Source organism: Nelumbo lutea, chromosome 8, assembly GCF_056320005.1.
Source record: "Nelumbo lutea isolate HS-2025 chromosome 8, American lotus-T2T, whole genome shotgun sequence".
NCBI classification, from domain to species: Eukaryota; Viridiplantae; Streptophyta; class Magnoliopsida; order Proteales; family Nelumbonaceae; genus Nelumbo; species Nelumbo lutea.
In genome coordinates this window covers 24,045,386-24,066,270 of record NC_142691.1, presented here as the reverse complement: position 1 = coordinate 24,066,270, position 20,885 = coordinate 24,045,386, and the positions used below count along the sequence as shown (strand labels likewise).

At 39.8% G+C, this 20,885-nt stretch overlaps 2 protein-coding genes across 2 annotated transcripts; one reads left to right on the top strand and one right to left on the bottom strand.

Moving 5' to 3' along the window:
- Nucleotides 1-11,292: 11,292 nt before the first annotated feature.
- Nucleotides 11,293-13,609, top strand: LOC148843392 (ribosomal protein L6 family protein). Its single transcript, XM_088959623.1, has 2 exons — nt 11,293-11,414; nt 13,137-13,609. Exon 2 carries the CDS (start codon nt 13,150-13,152, stop codon nt 13,456-13,458), a length of 309 nt encoding a protein of 102 aa, XP_088815749.1. The 5' UTR covers nt 11,293-11,414; nt 13,137-13,149; the 3' UTR covers nt 13,459-13,609.
- A 1,555-nt stretch (nt 13,610-15,164) lies between these two features.
- Nucleotides 15,165-17,692, bottom strand: LOC148843391 (heat shock 70 kDa protein-like). The gene has a single exon (XM_088956733.1). It carries the CDS (start codon nt 17,399-17,401, stop codon nt 15,419-15,421), a length of 1,983 nt encoding a protein of 660 aa, XP_088812859.1. The 5' UTR covers nt 17,402-17,692; the 3' UTR covers nt 15,165-15,418.
- Between the last annotated feature and the right edge of the window lie 3,193 nt (nt 17,693-20,885).

Sequence of the window (20,885 nt, the reverse complement as noted above, 5' to 3'; positions counted from 1 at the left end):
ATATTATTTACCCAAAAACTAAAAAATGAAAAACTTATATTGGTAAATGGTAAGAAGTATAGGTTTCACTTGCAAACACTTCAAAATCCTATATAAGAGAATGAGGTGGCTGGAGTTTGTTGTTTGAAAAGTCAAAAAGCTATAGTTCAGGTCTAAAATCTAAAAAGAAGAAATTATTTTCTATTTTTTAAAGGCTCTAAAAAAGATAAAGATCATTTGAGTTCGAGCAATTCTCTAGCATATGAAATTGTAAACTTTATCATTTTATCTTTAAAAGTAGATTATTTGATAGTATTATAAATAATAAAAATAATATTAAATAAAATATTATTCTATTCATAAAAAAAATATTATGATTTGTTAAATAAATAAATATTATAGCAAATTACAAAAATCCCCCTACACTATGGGGTATGTGAAAGACCCCCCTCTGTACTTTGTTTTATAACAAATACCCCCTTTATATTATGACTGTGAGACAAAGACTCCCTTCCGTTAGTCTTCAAATAAACTGTTACAATATTTTTTTAATCTCCATATTACCTTTGAATAAGAAAAACACCATCCATCTTCCCGATAGAAATCCAGAGTGCACTGTTCATGATACACTAACAGATTTGGAGGATAAAAATCCAAAGTGCAGTGGCGTGAATGATTGCAAAAACCACTCGGAATTCCCGACAGAACAGCAATTTGTCTAACACCACGAACTCAGCAAGAACCACTCGGAATTTTGGCTCCAAATCTTGCGGAACCTCCGGATCTATTTCTATGTTCTCACTAACAACCCTAAGAATCTCTTCTATCCTCCATTGTAAAGATTTGGGTCAACGTGGCCGGTTGCAAAGATTAGCTTCGCTTAAGAGATCGTTATTTAATTGGGGATGGGAATGAGGTGCGAATCCTCCATGAACCTTGGCTACTTCATCCCGTAGAACTTCAACAAGTGGTGGATTTAGACTCTCAAACCACAGTGGATTCCCTCATTACTGGTAGTTGGAAAACTGATGAACTAAACCTCTTCTTTGACCCTCACACCGTGACAATTATATCCATGATTCCATTATAGTCTCAGATTGTTGGAGCTAGGGATCGACTTGTGTGGACCCTAAACCCAACAGATTTGTTCCCACCACTAGCCAGTTGTTAAGAGTTCCATTAGCACTCCTGGCCCATTGAGTCGATGGACTCCCCCACCTATAAATTTTCTTAAAATTAATGTAGATGGTGGTTCTTTGAATGTGAAGTCAAGAGTCAGTGGATGTCGGCTACGACGAAGTCAGTGTCATCGGATATGGACAAGAAAAACACCAGATCTGTGTATGGTGGTTCAAGGATGTCGGCCATGGTGATATTATCGACCCACCATACTGGATGTCGGCTACGAGAAAAACACCAGTCGGTGTCACCATTTTTCGTCTACGGTGATGTCAGCCTGGCGTTTGATGAGAAAAACACCAGATGTGCGTTAGCTTTGTATCACCTCTCACTCGGAAGGGTAAGAAGAAAGATAGGGGGAGAGGGAGAGAGAGAGAGGAGAGAGAGAGGGAGAGAAATTTGAAGAAATCTGAGGTAGATGAGATTAGTGCCATTACTGTTAGCTTTGTATCACCTCTAAAGCGCCTCATTGCGCCACACACACGCGCGCACAGGCATGCGCACGCGTTGCGTGGTATCGAATCCCCATACTCTCCTCTATTAATTCTAAAGAGTGTAAATCAGTTCCTATTGAAATACTGAATACTGAAAACAAACCTTGTAATTATCCAATGTGGGACAAGTTCAAAACTGAGTTTTTTTTTTTTTTTTTTGTAAGAGAAAAACTGATTTTTCAACCAAGTGTACAGGTGCAATTTCTCATGTAATTGACCAATCAAACCCATTGGATTTAATCTCTTATGAGGTTAAAATCCAACAATCCCCCACATTGATTGATCAATTACATTGTTCTCTCTCAATCCAAACTACTATGACACAGTTATGCATACAAAAAGTGTTTATCAACTTAAACCTCTTGTTAGTATAATTATCTCAGAGCCTTGTCAAAGTTATTGGTGGTAAGACCTTAAACCAACTACTCTCAAGACAGACAGGAGACACCTATACACATAAAAATGTTCAGTCTTTACAAGAGTTTCAAATTTTGCTCAGCATTGTTATGGCCATGTGCTTCTTTCCTGGTTTCATGAACAATCCCGAGAGCAAACCCAAACCCTCATGAGAAGCGGCACCACTTCTATGTTCACATTGGTGAAGTTCCACTATGTGCTCCGTTATTTGACACATTTCAGAACTTCATTAAGAGTTTATCTCAACCTCTCATCATAACGGACAACACTATTTATGTTGTGATGGGAAATTTCTCAATGTTAGTGCTAACAATCACATTGCTGTAACTTGTTGTTACCCATTAAACCCAATACTGATGGCTTTTCAGTTCAGGTTGGGTTACCATTACAGGTGACTAAGTAAAGGGTTAATCTCATCTCTTTGGTTGTCATTCTTACCAATTCTCTGGCTAAACCCTTGGTAAGAGGATCAACCAAGTTTTTACTTGACCTCACATAGGTTATAATGATGACTCTATCTTGAATCAGTTGCCTAACAAATTCATGTCTCAGACTTATATGTTTGGACTTACCATTGTAGGTACCACTGTAGGCCCTTGACAGAGTTGCCTCACTATCACAATAAATGGAAATCGGAGGCATAGGACTAGGCCAAAGTTTTATATCCAATAATAAATTCCTAATCCATTTAGCCTCTTTTCCAGCAGCCGCTAAGGCTATGAATTCGGATTCCATGGTCGAGTGAGATATACAAGTTTGTCTATTCTCCATTACCGGTAATCCAACTTGCATCAGTGTACCCTTCTAGTACAGCTGGATAATCACAATAAAACAAGCCAAGTTCCAAGGTTCTCTTGAGACACTCAAAAACTCTCCCAATTGCCTTCTAGTGCTCTGCACTGGGATTACTTGTAAACCGACTGAGTTTACTTATTGCAAATGCAATATCAGGTCTGGTACAAAGCATAACATACATCAAGCTCCCTACTGCATTAGCATACTCAAGTTGTGTAATTTATCTACTAGTATTTTCTACTAGTTTTATACTAGAATCATATGGGGTGCTATATTCTTTAAAACCTAAATGCTTAAATTTCTCAAGTACTTTCTCAATATAATGTGATTGGCTTAGTGCATAGCCCCTACTATGCTTTTTAACTTTTATTCCCAAGATGGTATCTACTTCTCCTAAATCTTTCATCTTGAAAACAGAGGATAAGTAGTTTTTAGTTTCATTTATGCCAACCATATTTGTACCCACAATAAGCATATCATCCACATAAAGACACACAATTACTCCATAATTTTCAGTGATTTTTTAGTAGATGCATCTATCAGCACTATTATGTTTAAAACCAAAAGCTAGAATGCAAGAATCAAATTTCTCATGCCACTGTTTAGGTGCTTGTTTTAATCCATATAGTGATTTAACCAGTTTACAGACTTTCTTCTCGTTTCCAGGAAGAACAAATCCTTCTACTTGTTCCATGTAAACCTCTTCATTTAAATCACCATTTAAAAAAGCAGTTTCAACATCCATTTGGTGAATAGATAAGTGATAAATGGATGCTAATGCTATAAGTGTTCTAATAGAAGTTGTTCTAGCCATTGGTGCATAGGTGTCAAAGTAATCAATCCCTTCCTTTTGACTAAATCCTTTGGCTACCAATCTAGCCTTAAAAGTTTGCACAGTTCCATCAGTGTTGTATTTTCTTCTAAATACCCATTTACATTTTATTGGTTTTGATCCTGGAGGTAGATCTACTAGTACCTGTGTGTTATTTGACATTATTGAATCAATTTCATCATTTATAGCTTCCTTCCAAAAGGCAGCATCTCTAGAGGTCATGGCCTCACTATAGGTTTTTGGATCATTTTCAATGTTTAGGACAATGGGTATTTTATTTAAAATATTCTCTCTATCAGCCTCAACCAAAAATACAATTGACTAAGTAGAGATAAAATATGAACCTAAGTGTTTCTCTGTTCTTTGTCTTTGACTTCTTCTAAGTCCTATTGTAGGTGTTATAGTTGTGTCATTTCTTCTTTCAGTCTCATTATTATCAACAGGTATTGAGATCTGAGTTTCTTTGTCATTTCCTGTGGATTCATTTTCTACAGGTTCAGAACACAATTTATTTTCAAAGAATTCAACATCTCTAGTTTCAATTATTATATTGGACTCTAAGTCTAGAAGCCTATAGGCCTTGCTATGTTCTGCATATCCAACAAACATACTTTTCTTAGCTCTGAGTTCTAATTTGGTTCTTTTAGGATCTGGAACTCTATAATATGCTAAGCACCCCCACACTTTTACATATGCTAAAGTAGGTTTTCTTCCTGTCCATAATTCATATGGGCATTTGTTGTTAACTCTAGAAACAATTCTGTTATGTAAATGGTAGGCTGTTAGGAGTGCTTCCCCCTTTTAAGGGTGCATTAGCTTTTAACAACATGCAGTTTATCATTTCTGTAAGTGTTCTATTTTTCCCTTCAGCCAGGCCATTCTGCTGAGGGGTATAAGGAGCAGAACACTGATGTATTATTCCAAATTCTTCACAAAAAGAATTAAACTCATTTTTAAAGTATTCAGCACCCCTATCACTTTTAAGGATTTTAATTTTCTTTTCTAGTTGATTTTCAACTTCAGTCTTATATAGTTTAAACATGTCAAAGGCTTCATCCTTAGTTCTCATAAGGTAGACATAGGTGTACCTAGAAAAGTCATCTATAAATGTTATGAAGTATCTCTTGCCTCCTCTAGTTAATACACCATTGAGTTCACAGATGTCAGAATGGGTTAGTTCTAGAAGTTGAGAATTTCTCTCAACACTAGGGAAATGTTTCTTAGCCATTTTAGATTTTACACATATTTCACATTTTTCAGTTGATTCATTATTATAACTTAGGAGGAGAAGCTCTGAGGCGCATCTGAAGACACTGTCTTTAGAACGTTATTTGCCCCCACTCAATTTTACTGAGTCTGCTGTTGAGTTACATGCAAATTCGTTTCCAGGATACAACAGAGCCTTGGGCAAAAATCTGCAACCAGCAAAGTTGAAGAGTCTCCAAAGAAACCTTCTATAAGACTGTAGCAAACCGGACTGAGAGAGAGAGATAGTGAATTTCGAAATTGTGTTTTTGGAGTCTGATTCATACTCCTTAAATAACTTGTGAAGAGGTATGAGGAAAAGGTAGGTGCTGGTTTAGAGAAGGCACTTTGAACAATCATAATTTCAACCAATGTGACTATTTAAAAAGTTGTTAACAGTTGGTGACTGTTAACTTTGAATTGTGCCTCTTGATCACACCCGATCGAATCATGACCGTTGATCTAATCAACGGTGATCAACGGTCATCAACGCACCAAAACCAGAGCCGCCCATCGCGAGACACGCGGGTGTGCGCAAAGTGCGCCTCTAAAGCGCCTCATTGCGCCACACACACGCGCACACACGCATGCGCGTGCGTTGCGTGGTATCGAATCCCCATACTCTCCTCTACTAATTCTAAGGAGTGTAAATCAGCTCCTATTGAAATACTAAAAACAAACCTTGCAATTATCCAATGTGGGACAAGTTCAAATCTGGTTTTTTTTTTTTTTTGTAAGAGAAAAACTTATTTTTCAACCAAGTGTGCAGGTGCAATTTCTCATGTAATTGACCAATCAAACCCATTGGATTTAATCTCTTATGAGATTAAAATCCATTAGTGATTATGCGCAATCCGGCCACTCCTAGCTGGAAGTGACAGAGCTCCTAGCTGGCGACGAGCAAGAGGTACCTACGTGAGGAAAGATGAAGGAACTTGGGGTTGCTCATCCGACGGGAGCACTCTGATGCTTAAGTTAGTACTCGGTTGCGAGCTAGAAGAGAATGAGTTTGCAAGAAGAGAAAGCTAGAGAGTAGTGAGTATGGGATACCTTGTCCCCTGGGGGGTTGAAGTCTTTATATACTGGCATCCTGACAGGTTTGGTGGGATTGATCCCGAATCTTTGTCATGGTGATCTGTTGTCAGGTAACGTTTTGAAGTGACTGGTTGTCATCGTCAAGACTGGGGAGCAGGTGGGCTAATGTGACCGTTGTAGGGTACGGTCCCGCCAAGCATGAGACAACCTCCGGGGTTGGTAGGCATGACGCCACAAGGTGAGAGACATGAGTGCAGTCCTTAGAGTTGGCAGATACTGCGCCGCCAGACAAGGGATGTGGGTGCGGTCTTCAAGGTTGGCAGGTACGGTCCTGTCAAGCAGGAAGCCTCTCGCGAGACGTCGGGCTAGCTGACAACGAGCAACCCTGTAGTGAGCTACTTGGTGGCGAGCTCCCTGCAAGTGGCGAGCTGCCTATAATTGGCGAGCTCCCTACAAGTGGCGAGCTACCTACAAGTGGCGAGCTGCCTGCAAGTGGCGAACTACCTATAAGTGCCAAGTGTCATAATGTCATTGGAGGGCCAAATCCGCTCTCATCATTTGCCCCCCACTCTCGAGCTGAAGATAACTTGGCTAAGGGAGTAGATTTCTCCTTTTGGCCCGTAATTCTACAAGCTCGTAAGCGTTGATTCAGTTTCTTAGGCTCTGGGAGCGACTCGTAGTCCACTCCTGCATTTCGCCCATGCCGAAGAGGCGATTGTGTCTTAAGTGGTGCCGAGGTCTCTGGTACTTTAGCCCTTAGGTTCTGGGAGCAACTTATAGTCCACTCTTGTTGATTTTGTCCATGCCAAAGATGCGACTGGGTCTTATATGCCCATGCCAAGGAGGCAACTGGGACTAGTTCGCCCATGCCGAAGAGGCGACTGGGACTAGCTCACCCATGCCGAAGAGGCAATTGGGTCTTAAGTGCCTATTCCAAGGAGGCGATTGGGACCAGTTCGACTGGGACTAGCTCACCCATGCCGAAGAGGCGGCTGGGTCTTAAGTGCCCATGCCAAGGAGGCGACTGGGACTAGTTCGCCCATGCCAAAGAGGCGACTGGGTTTTATGTGGTGCCGAGGTTATTTGTTAGCTCAACCTTTTAGTCCTTGGACTTCTGGGAGTGACTCGCAGTCCGCTCTCCAATTCGGCAATCACAGGTAGTATCGCCTTAAATTGCTGATGTTTCGCGCCTGAGGTACTTACTTTCCTTATAAGGTTTCGAGCTCGTATGCACCTTCCCCAAGTACCCACTTTACTTGGTAGGGACCTTCCCTCTTTCTTTTCTCCGTCGGGGCTTCAATCTTTTGATTCATCTCCTCTTCGGTCTCGATGAACTGATCGGCAAGCTTGAGGAATTTGGTGATGTCTTTAGGATTTTTTCACCACTACGTGCCACTTGAACTCCCTGTGGGTGATACATTTCTTTGCTGTCGCGAGTCTTATTGCGGGATCTAAGTCTGGGATCAGCAAACAGGTGTCGTTGAAGCGTTTGATGTAGCTTCAAATCAACTCTCCTTTCCTCTGGACTATGCTAAGAAGGTTTTTCTGTGACCTCGGACACTTCTTGCTAGTAACGAAGTGTGAGGTGAATGCTTGTACAAACTGCGTCCAGCTCCGGATGGGAGGTTTCTATACCATGTGCGTGCTACTTCTCTAAAGGTCATGGAAAAGGCAACGCACATGTAGGCTTCACTGGCCCCGGCGAGGTGCATCTGGGACTGAAAGGAGTCCACATGGTCATTTGGGTCAAATGACTCATCGTACTTGTCTAGAGGGGGTACCTTGAAGTCCTTTGGCATGGGAGCTACTAGGAGATTGAGGGAGAGGGGAGATGGCACCGAGAGGAGAGGGGCGGTCTTCACGACTCCTAAGCTCGCTCCCGTCTTACCTTTGAGTTGTTTGGGTCGGTTGGGCTCCGCAAGCTGTTCACAGATTATCGCACGGCACATCTTGTGACGCCGTCTTGGCTACTTCTTGGTGGGATCCATGTTGGTGCTGCTTGCTCCAGTACTATCAGGCCGAGTCTTGGCCTGGTGAGAATCAGGCTGATATTGGCTTCCGCGAGCCGAAGGGTCTTGTTCAAAGCTCGCAGCCAGGACTTTGAATCGATTGCCTATCAGTGAGGTTTTCGGTTGCATGCGCTGGACCGGCCTTGGCGGGGCGAGTGTCTTCTGATCCGCCTCATCGTCGTGAGGTGGTGGGAGCTATTGGCTCTCTCCTGCTATGGGATGAGGCTTGGGAGGTTTCTCCCCTATGAGGAGGGCGGCTACTTCGGCGGCCGTTGAGTAGCTGCTGGTTCTACGGCGTTATCGGGCACTACGGTGGAGCTAGCTATCGGCTCTGTTGCAGTGTTGGGAACTACTACTGGTAGAAATGACACAGGACTTGCTGCTGGTAGTGTTGAAGCTGCTGGACTTGCTGCATCTGGGCCTGAATGGCCCGTACACACTGTATTAGGTCACCTAGCTGGTTTTGCCCCACTACGGGCGGAACCACGGTGGGTTCGACAAAGGTGGTGTTCACCGCAGGAGGGAGTGGGGTGTTCACCGCCTTGGCGGCCTGGGATAGGTTCAGCGTGGGGACATCAAAAGTGCTAAGAGGTAAACTGACCAATATGCACGGCGGAAGCCTAAAGTTGCCCCCCAGAAGTGTTCATTTCGTTGTTATGCCCGGCATTGCTAGAAGATGCCATTGATGCTGGTCAAAGTTTGGTAGAGAAGGCTTTTCGAAGCATTCCCACAGACGGCACCAATTGATGATGCGCGATCTAACCACTCCTAGCTAGACGTGGCTGAGCTCCTAGCTGGCGATGGGCAAGAGGTACCTGCGTGAGGAAAGATAAAGGAACCCGGGGTTGCTCACTCAGCGGGAGCACTCCGATGCTTAAGTTAGTACTCTGTTGCGAGCTAGAAAAGAATGAGTTTGCAAGAAGAGAAAGCTAGAGAGTGGTGAATATGGGATACCTTGGCCCCTGGGGGTTGAAGTCTTTATATACTGGCATCCTAACAGGTTTGGTGGGATTGATCCCGAATCTCTGTCGTGGCGATCTGTTGTCAGGTAACGTTTCAGAGTGACTGGCTGTCTTCATCAGGACTGGGGAGCAGGTGGGCTAATGCGACCGTTGTAGGGTACAGTCCCGCCAGGCAGGAGACAACCTCCAAGGTTGGCAGGCACGACGCCGCCAAGCGAGAGACATGAGTGCAGTCCTCAGAGTTGGCAGATACTGCATTGCCAAACAAGGGACGTGGGTGCAATCTTCAAGGTTGGTAAGTACGGTCTTGTCAGGCAGGAAGCCTCTCGCGAGATGTCGGGCTACCTGACAACGAGAAACCCTGCAGCGAGCTACTTGGTGGCGAGCTACCCGTGGCGAACTGCCTGTAAGTGCCAGGTGTCATAATGTCATTGAAGGGCCAAATCTGCCCTCATCAAAGGGGGTGTTTGTTGCAAAACAAAGTATAGGGGGGTTTTGTCACAGACCCCATAGTGCAGGGGGTCTTTGTAATTTACCCTAAGTATTATTATTTAATTAATATTATTTATTTATTATTAACTAATAATAAATAAATATATTTCAATTATTATTAATATTCTTATTACTACATAAATTTTAATACCAAAACCTACCTAGAACTATTTTATATTATATAATATAATATGATATAATATACATTAGCATATATTAACAATTTTATATATATTGTGTTATATAATATAGTTTGGGCGAGTTGGACAAATACCGTTCCCACCCCGTCCCTGACCCTTAGAGTTTTGGGTTTTCCCCGAACCTTGAACAGTGGTCATAAAACCACCACAACTAAGGCAGGGCCCCACTGAAATGACGGAACCAGAAGTTGTTCACAGGTCATCTAGACTTAGGTGTTTTTTTTTGTTTTTTTTTTGTTTTTCTTTTTTTGAGCTTTAGTTCCCCGTGCTTGGTCTCATGCCCCCTCCCCCCTTTTGCTATTACTAAATTCCCCTTTTACTCTTAAATAGAAAAGGCAATTCCAATATTATCATCCATGAGCAAAATAGGAATTTTGAAATGTTCAAAAGCATTTTATTATAATGTTTGTGTTAAGTTCTTTGTGCCAAATTAATGGAAGGGTATATTTGTAATTTTATATGTAAAATGATGAGGGAGAAATTTTGAGAGGTAAGGGTGGTTAAAATAATTTTCATAAAACACAATGCAAGTTTAAATAATTTGCGCTTTAATAGATATATTTATAACATTTTATATTATATAATGTATTATAAAATAAAGTTTATGCATATATTATATCATCATCATCAGCATTATGATCATCAAAGTCTTAACTATATGGGTTGGCTTCATGAATCCTATGTCCGCATGTCTTTTTTTCTAAGACATTCTATTAAATGTTATATCTGTTGTTAAATTGTTGACATTTAAATCTTTTTTTAGACTTCTACCCATGCACTTTTTGGATTACCCTTTGCCATTCTAGTCCCTTCAACTTGTAAGAAATTACTTTTTTTTATAAGTATTGTTGATAGTGTTTTATACATATAAACAAACCATCTTAGTATATTTTATTTCATTTTATTCACTGTTGGAGTTACTCCAAAGTTCCTATGAATGATTTTATTTTTTATCCCATATTTTATAATTTTTCCATTAATCTATCTCAGCATGGACCCAATTCTACAATACTCATTTTCTGATAGCCTTCCAACTGTTTTATAGATTTAAAACCCAATACTTTGCTACATATAAAAATATTTGCCTTGCCTGTTCAGCACTTCATTGATGTGTAAATCATGGTTTTAAAAATAACTGGGAAATAGAATCATTCTGGCCGTTGGCTTTTAGGTCAATGGTTTAATGGTCCAATTTGAACGAATGGCCCATTTTGATAAAAAAAATGGTTAAAAATCGTTGAATGAATCAACTGCTTAAGTCAATGAATCTTTAACTAATTCAATAATTTTTGCCAAAAACCAAATTTAAAGTAAAATAGAATCAATTGACTGAATGATTTCTGGGCCAAACGGTCCGACAGTTCTGATCAACGGCGGTTCAAAAACTATGGTGTGAATCGAACTGAATTACCTATGGAGACAAAGCTGCAAAAAAAAAAAAAAGACGCAAAGCTCGTTTATTGGAGACGAAGCTGCATGTACGGCATAGGAAGCCACGAGATGGGCCGATACCGATACGTCCGGTGAAAGAAGAATCAAGAAGTGGCTAAAGCGGTTCGATGGGTCGTCGACATGTCCGGTTTCATACGGTTCAACCGGAAACCCTGGTGAAGCGAGATTTTCCTGCTGCTTTCGATAAATGGTATGTAGTAGACAGAACTCTGCAACGGTGTGCCGCCCAAGGGCAAAACCTAAGAAAGTCTAATCTGCAAGAGAAAAATCGCAGTGGGTAGGATCAAACTTCAAAGAACGTATCTGAAGTTTCAAACTTTCACGTATGTATTTCTTCTTCTTCATTTAGTCTTCAGTTACATAGATCTTCTCTCTCCTGGGTGATTGGCATGGAGTCTTCTTTTCTCTTTCTCTCTCGCAAAGTTCTAATCTCTCATACCTGTTATTCTGATCCCCTCTACCTATCTCTGTTCTACTATTTTTCTTTTAACTTTTTCTCCTGTGAACTATTTGAATAAAGGTTACAGAATGTTAGAACTTGGAACCGGTTTTTTCCTCTTCATAATACAATTTCTGTTACAAATCAACAAATTTTCTTTGGTATGAATAATTAATTTGTTAGCAAGCATGTTTTTGGATTGCAAATCGAGTAATTGATGAATTCTGTTAAGGGACTTGTTAAAGGTTAAATCAATTGGCATGTGAACTGTGATTTTTTTAACATTTCCTCAATAGTATTTGCCTTGTGAACTGTAAATTTGTGATATTTTCATATTTTTTTTTTCTTCTTTGTAGAAAGATGTTTTCTAGTTCGTATCATCCATAACGCCAGCAATGGTAACTTAACTGATATTGGATGGAAACATCAAACCTAGTTCTTTCGGTGGAAGTTGAAAAACAGAAGTTCTGCTCATGTTCGACCTAAAATAGATACTCAAAAGTCATCACAAATGCCTCAAGACACTAGTTTTCCTCTGCTTTTCATTCGTTAAGCTAATAGGTAAATATTGTATTATTATATCACACGAAAGTAAGGACTCCCTTCCCAAACTTTGTATTCCTGTAGGTTGTGTTACTGAAACCCCAAAAACCTGAGTGATTAAATAGTGTATTGTGTTCTATTACTCCTCTGTTTCTCATTAAGATAGAAGTATAAAACGTAGTTTGAGAATGATGTGCTCCATCAACACCCTGAAGTTATTAGGTAATGAAAAGTTTAAATATTAGAAATGTACAAAAATGAGTGGTTTTCTGATAGTTTTAGATAAAACTAAGTAGATACTTCTGCATAAATGGTCTTTTACTAGGGGATTTGGGGTGTTTCATCCAGTTGCTTCCACATTGAGGAAAAATTGAATGTCTTAAAACCACTTTATAATGACCATGCTGAAGTAAAAGGGCATACTGTAAAGTCTTTTGTTAGTGAAGCTGGGGAATATAAAAGAAATAAAAAAAAAATTACATATGCATTTGAAGGGTGGTTACTATCCCTCTTCAAATAACTCAACCCTGTGACATTTATCTCTTAATAAGATCAAGACTCAAGAGAACTGGGAATATTGTTCTGGTTGTTTGAAGGAGGTGGAATGTTGGTTTCTATACCTTATGGAAAGTGTGAATATTTTCTAGCCTGTTGCAGGATAAGATTGAAAAAAGGGTAGATTAGATGTTAGAAAGAGAAATTTATCCTAATATGCTATTTTGTGGTCCATGATAATGTCTCAATTAGAAGTGCAAAGATTTTTAATCCACTGCAGAATTCAAAGGCATAAAGAGAGATATGATGTCAGAAAATGAACTATCTTAATGCGCTATTTTGTGTTATAAATTCTACATGTTTATATTTGTATTTGTTTTTTGAAAATGGAGAATCACTTATTATCCTAAACATAGTGGGCCTCAAACATTTAAAGCAATTGAACACAAGGTCTTTCTTTCTTTCTTTCTTCTTGGGCATTAGTCTCATTAGAAGATTACATGATATCATCCTTCTAATTTATATTCTTTAAAAATATATTTACTTTTCTTATTTGCCTGGTTTATAGGTTTTTGTTTATAATGGAAGCCAAATTTTTTCGCTTTCTTAAAATTGTGGGGGTTGGGTTCAAAGCCAGAGCCGAATCTGAAGGTCGCCTCTTGTATCTGAAATTGGGTTACAGCCATGAGGTTGAACTCACTGTTCCACCAGCTGTACGTGTATTCTGCTTTAAACCAAACATCGTATGCTGCACAGGAATAGACAAGCAAAGAGTTCACCAGTTTGCTGCTGCTGTTCGCAGTTGTAAACCTCCTGAAGTTTACAAAGGAAAAGGTATAATGTACATTGATGAAGTTATAAAGAAGAAGCAAGGAAAGAAGTCCAAATGATTTCAGCAGTGTAAAAGGACCTTGTTGGTTCTAATTGGAGACAAACTGCAATTCAATTTGTTTTCAGCAGTCCAACTTGTATGCTTAAAGATGTTAGTTTATGGAAATTACTGAGAAGGCTTTTATCAATTCAATTTGTTCTCAAACTAAATACCACTTTCTACATTCAGAATTTTCTGCTGCAGCCTCAATGGTTATGTTGTGGCACCGTAATCTCAAGGATTTTTATGTATATTTTTTGCTGCATGTTTATCACCCTATATACCTGATGAGTTGGGTTGGAATTTGGAAATCTTCTATAGCTTCTAGATCATCATCATCATCATCACCTAAGCTTAGTTTACATGGATGACATTCCGTCCTGTTCAGCACGTTCCTTGTTAAATAATAAATGGTGTACCATAGAATCAATTCTCACTGTTTTAACCCATATCCTTTTTGGCTTGTCCCTACCCTAACTCTTCCAAGCTCCAACCCTTTCAACCTGTAATGGATCACTTTAACCCCTCGTGGACACTGTTCCATGGATTTTCTTCTCTGCACATGCCCAAACTATCATAGATTTATGGGATAAGTGGACTGCAATCCACCTCAGAAATCTGAAGTTGTAGCCCCGCCTTTTGACCGTTAGCGTTATGCTTGCTTCCCCTGGTCGAAGTGTTTGAATCACATTCATGGGTGCACAGAACGCAGACTCGATTTATAGTCTCCTCTCTCTTTTGATCACCAATGACTTCTGAACGATGATCTTTTCTTATTCAATCAAGAGATATGTTGTATGGTTCTGCTTTCATTATTAAGGGTAATTACACCTTACTGTTGGATCTAACAGTAACTAACTTAAGGTCAGTAAAGGCTCTGTTTGTTTGCAATGCAAATCTGAATCAGATACAAATTTGCACCTGTTGAATTTTAAATCTATATGATATGCATTACTGCCTAATGCAAAATTTATACTTTTGTCTCATTTGTACTCACTGGTAGTGCAACTTTTGCATCAGCCTTAGGGACTTCCATTTTTCTCACAAACAAACAAGGCCATGTCAAATATAAAAGAAAAGTAAATCAGAATTTACAGTCTATTTGTATTTCTATATATTTACACCAGTGCAAATAAAATTCACAGCACAAACAAACTGAGCTTAATAAAGATGGGCCAATGACTTATCCATCTTAGGAGACCTTCTTTGTTAATGTTGACCATTGTAATCATCCATAGTTTGATGGTTTGGTCTCCTCATCAAAAGGATTGCATACGATTTGAAGAGATACATATCAAAATGGGCATCATCTGAAGACATAAACCTATTTAAGTTCAGGGGCAGAATTTTTTTGTACTACATGAGATTGTGCCTCATAATCACACTGAAGTTAAATAGACTGACATGAATAGATAGATCTATTTTCCACGAATACTTTCCTCCATGAATTCCACAGGCCCTGTTCTTGACATTGCATGGTTTACTGCCAGTTTGCCACCCCTGTCATAAAGAAGGTAGCAGCTCTGTGTATACTACCCATTCTAAACAGCTAAGTCACCTCAGATAATTCCACACCAAGCTCCAAACAGAGCCCTACAATACAACTTTAGATTCAACCCAATTACTCATAATGGGATGGAGTTCTACCCTATTCGTTTCAATGGTTCAAATATTAACAACTCTAGCTAGACAATTGACAAAAAAAAAAAAATGCTCACTGAACTATTTGAAAAAAGAAACTAAATCCTTCCCTTTATTATGTGCATTACATATTTGATATTTCAAATGATAGGCCAGAGCAAAGCTCACTGCATCCAACCCACAACTCCACAAGCCCACTTTGACTCTGGGTGCCTCTACACTAACAGAATTACAGAAATATATCTCAAATATACAAAAAGAAAGTCCTACCCAGAAGACAAAACAAAAAACAACTAATCATCTCAACAAAATCCAAGACCTAAGTAACTCAACTGCATTCAATCAACCTCCTCGATTTTAGGCCCAGCTCCTGTACCAGTCCCACCGTTGCTTTGGCCATAGCCATACCCTCCACCCGGCATGTTGGCACCACCACCCATACCTCCAGGCATGTCACCGCCACTCCCCTGGTACATCTTCGCTACGATCGGATTGCACAAACCCTCCAACTCCTTCTGTTTGTACTCCAACTCATCCACCTCCGCCAACTGATTCTTGTCAAGCCAGTCCATCGTCTCATCAATTGCCTTCTCCATCTTCTGCTTATCTGCGGGGTTCAACTTCCCAGCAAACTTCTCATCCCTGATCGTATTCCTCATGCTATAGGCATAATTCTCTAATGAATTCTTTGCCTCCACCTTCTTCTTCACTTGCTCGTCCTCTGCCTTGTAGCGCTCGGCATCCTTCACCATCTTGTCTATCTCCTCTTTGCTCAACCTCCCCTTGTCGTTGGTGATTGTGATCTTGTTCTTCACTCCAGCAGTCTTGTCCTCAGCCGAGACGTTTAGAATTCCATTGGCGTCAATGTCGAAGCACACATTAATCTGTGGAACGCCTCTTGGAGCCGGGGGGATTCCTTTCAGCTCGAATTTGCCGAGGAGGTTGTTATCCTTGGTCATTGGGCGCTCACCTTCGTAGACCTGAATTAGGACTCCGGGCTGATTGTCGGCATAGGTCGAGAATATCTGCTCCTTCTTCGTTGGAATGGTTGTGTTTCTGGGAATCAAAGCAGTCATCACACCTCCGGCAGTCTCGATACCGAGGCTGAGAGGAGTGACATCGAGCAGCAGCAGGTCTTGGACCTTCTGGTCGCCTTCTCCGCTAAGAATTGCAGCCTGGACGGCCGCTCCATATGCCACGGCCTCATCTGGGTTGATACTCTTGCAGAGCTCTTTCCCATTGAAGAAATCTTGTAAAAGCTGCTGCACCTTAGGAATCCTGGTTGACCCACCAACAAGGACGATGTCATCGACCTGACTCTTGTCAATCTTAGAGTCCCGGAGGCACTTCTCGACTGGTTCCATGCACTTCCTGAACAGGTCCATGTTCAATTCTTCAAACCGGGCTCGAGTGATCGTTGCATAGAAGTCGATACCTTCGTACAGAGAATCGATTTCTATGGTTGTCTGTGTGGTGGAAGAGAGAGTCCGCTTTGCCCTCTCACAGGCCGTCCTCAACCGCCGCAGAGCCCTCGCATTGCTGCTGATGTCTTTCTTGTGCTTTCTCTTGAACTCAGCAACGAAGTGGTTGACAAGACGGTTGTCGAAGTCCTCACCCCCGAGATGGGTATCTCCGGCAGTGGCCTTCACCTCGAAAATTCCTTCCTCGATGGTCAGCAGGGAAACGTCGAAGGTTCCACCACCCAAATCAAAGATGAGAACTTTCTTTTCTCCAGACCTCGAAGCCTTCTTATCCAAACCATAAGCAATAGCAGCTGCCGTGGGCTCATTGATAATCCTCATCACGTTAAGCCCAGATATGGCTCCGGCATCCTTCGTCGCCTGCCTCTGCGAATCATTGAAATAGGCCGGCACAGTGATGACAGCGTTCTTGACTGTCTGACCCAGATACGCCTCGGCAATCTCCCTCATCTTGATCAAGACCATGGACGAAATCTCCTCAGCGGAGAAATGTTTCTCTTCACCCTTGAATTGAACAACGATCATGGGCTTATCACCGGGGCCAGGAATAACCTTGAAGGGCCAGAGTTTCATGTCACTCTGTATAGACGGATCAGAAACCCTCCGACCAATGAGTCGCTTGGCATCAAACACTGTGTTGGAGGGGTTCATGGCAACTTGGTTCTTGGCAGCATCACCAATTAACCTCTCGGTATCGGTGAATGCGACATACGAAGGCGTAGTCCTATTACCCTGATCATTGGCGATGATCTCGACCCTGTCATTCTGCCACACTCCGACGCAGCTGTAGGTGGTACCCAAATCAATACCAATCGCCTTGCCTTCAGTTTTAGCCACCATCGTCGAAGCTTATAGCCTTGAAATGGAAATGCGCTAGATGGATTGCTTGTCTCTACTAAGGATCAACAGACAAACAGAGGGATTCAGAAGCAAACTACAAAATTTACAGAGCGCTTGTGCTTTGGAGTTCTTGATTTCGGTCTGACTTTGATAGAAAGATTGTGAGGAATTTATAAGCCTGTCATGGAGATTGTGCCGTTAATGTGGAATGTTCAAGAATTTTATGGAAAAGACTAGAACAAGAGTCGACTGAGGAGCGCCTCTGTAACTGTAAGGAGTTTCGAGAATGGCTGTTGGGGAAGGGACCCACTGGACTCTGGAGACTTCAAATCTCTAGAACTTTAGAAAATGATCGTATTCGTTACTAGTGGTGGATCTAGGCCCACGATTTAGCTCCAGTCATCCTGTCAGGCCCATGAGCTCAATGACTTATTGGCTATAGTTAGATGTTAAACTCTTGGTTGGGGATCTAGGCCCACGGTTTGGCTGCAAACAATCGTATTTCCCTTGACTTTCAATATATTTCGTAATTCTAGACTGTTGGATTTGGACTAGTAAGTGCCGGTTTGAAAGGCCCACCAGCTCATTGGCTATGGTTAGGCGCAATAATTTAAAATACGATTCGGAACAGGAATCGCTCTAGCCATCGGTTTTTAGGTTGATGGTTCGATGGTCCGATTCAAATAGATGGCCTATTCTAATAAAAAATAAAAATAAATAAAAATAAAAATAAAAGTTAAAAACTGTTGAATGGGTCGACAGTTTGGCCACCTAGGTTAATGAATCATTGATCGATTCAGCGATTTTTTGCCAGAGACTAGGTTTAGAATAAAATGGAACTGATTGTCTAGATGATTCTCGGAATGAATGGTCTGACTGTCCAGATCCATAGCAGTTCGAAAACCATGGTTAAGCATTACTTTTCTGAAGACTGACTTTGCAAATTAGTTCCTATATGAAAAGCTTAGAAACTATGTTACGTAAAAATCCGGAAAGCTCTAATAGCCTTCCATTCAGTTATGAATCAACTTTTCAATGAAGTTGGTTTTAGTAACTTCTTCAAAGCCATTCAGTGAAAATAGTTCAATTAAAGTTGAAGCCCTCCCAAACGACTTCTATTAGGGCCCGTTTGCCAAATAACAAGGCCATCAAGGTAGGGCAGGGTTACATATGCTACCATTGGGCTTGAAACTTACGAAAGGCCCATTAAGATGGGCCTCCCAATCTGGACCAATATATAATATGGGCATCAATTTTTTCCCTCCAGTGGCCATTGATGGGTTTTTGCACGCACGCGCACACTGAGGAAGATAATGTCCTAGTTTTCTTTTTGGTAATACAAGGTATACTTGAAGAGCCTACTATTTCTCTTTAATTGGACGGTATAATAAATAAATAATGAGAAATTAATTAATAATTTATTTCTTTTTATAAAAAATATATTATCTACATCAAGTAGCAACTTTGCCCACGATTTATTTTCATTAATATCATTTTTTTTCATGTTGTATTATTGGACCCACACCAAGTGGGCTGGACCACTATGGCCAAACTCCGGAATGAGTAGGGGCGCAACTCGAGTTAGCCCAAGTTTACATCTTACACTGTTCCATGCTCGGGCTTAGGGTCAGGCCCATTCATAGGCCTAACGAAATGGATGGTACCTAAAATAAATAAATAAATGGGTGGTGGCTGTTTTAATTTGATGGTTTGCTCAGTTTTTTCTTTTTTATCTTTTTCGTGCACTGGTGTAAAATGTAAATGTATAGGAGTTCATATAGAAAGAGGAAAGAAGGGAGGTGAAGGGTCCATCCGTCCAAGGTCCTTTCAACTCTCATCACAAATCTCACATGGACCTCCTTCTCCACTTATTTTCCATACATGTGATTATTTACTTTTAGACTAAATGATTAAAAAATATAAAAAGTCAAAATAAAAAGCTCTTACTCTCATCAATAAGATCGTTCTTAAAATTCTCTCTCTCTCATACACACAACAACAACAATTAGATGGATTGGATCAGGCTAAGGGCCAAACCAATACCTTACCCTCAATCTAACTTGTCACCAAAAATCTAAATTTGCCAACCAAAATCTAATTTCTATTAGTTCACGTATTGCATTGGTTTGCTTGGCTTTTGCCAATTTTATATGAAAGAGAATGGAAATTTATTTATTTGGGATTGAGGTATGAAGAAAGACGATGTGGTCCCAACTTTATATGAGAGAGAATTGTAGGAGGAAGGTGGTGAAAAGTTTGTATCAATTTTTCAGCTACAAAACTGCCAATGAGTGCAAATGAGATAAAAAACAAAAAGTTTTGTATCAGGTAATACTATGTTGTAAATCATAGTTACAGACAAACAGATGCCAAATTGAACTCAATGCAAAATTTGAATCCAATTCAAATTTGCACCACAAACAAGCAACAGGTGGTCCTCAACAAAAACTGAACTGAACCGAGGAAACCAAACAAAAAAAATCGGTTTGTCAAATTGATCGATTCGATTTCAATACATTGTTTTGCAAAAGCCAATGGTCTTGGTTCGCTTTTCGGTTAACTTAAAAGAATAATCGTTGGTTATGGAACCAATTAGTATATATATTTATATATGTTATATATTTTTTATTTATATTATATATAAATATAAATATAAATATATATTATATATACTTACAATATTTATAATATAGTATGCATATTTATTATATTATATATTATTTATAATATAATATATTGTATATATTTATAGTATTTATATTATATATTTATACATAATTTTTATAATATATATTGAAAATATAAAAAACCGAGAAACCGAAGAACCAAATTGGTCAAAAACTGAACCTATCAACTGGTTAACTGATTGATTTCGGTTTGGTTTTGGTTCACGGTTTTTAAAAAATTGATGGTACCAATCTGGTTTCAAAAAATAGCTAATCGAACTGTGTACACCCCTAACAAGCAGGGCAAAGATCCAAATTCCTTTTTATTTAATTTATTATTAATGTGTTATTAAAAGAGTTTTTTTTTTTTACAAGCCTGCAACTATCTCATGATAATATTGCACTAGCCTATTTTTAATAGGCTAATCATGGGTCAAGCTTGGGCTGAGCTGAGTTTTGGGCATAAGTAATAAAGTAAATTTTATTAATAATATTTTATATTATACTTGCAGGTCCCCATGCAATGCACGAGGAAATTTGATATCTAATATGATGATGAGAGACAAAAAAACCAAGTAGTCGTGATTTTAACATATCAATTTGATATCTAATATTTTTTAGTATTTAATAACTAATATCTTAATATTTATTATTAATTTATTAATACCTTATTAATTAATATTAGGGTTTGGGTTTTTTTGTCATGAGTTCTTTATTTTTTCACAAACTCTAGAATGGGAATCCCATTCCCCTAAGGGGAGCTTGGAATAGAATTCTAATTTCCATTATTGGCAGAATGAGATTCCAAACAAACAGTT

What these genes read in the sequence shown, in the direction of transcription:
- LOC148843392 (XM_088959623.1), top strand. Translation starts at nt 13,150, where the DNA reads ATGGAAGCCAAATTTTTTCGCTTTCTTAAAATTGTGGGGGTTGGGTTC.
- LOC148843391 (XM_088956733.1), bottom strand. Translation starts at nt 17,401, where the DNA reads ATGGTGGCTAAAACTGAAGGCAAGGCGATTGGTATTGATTTGGGTACC.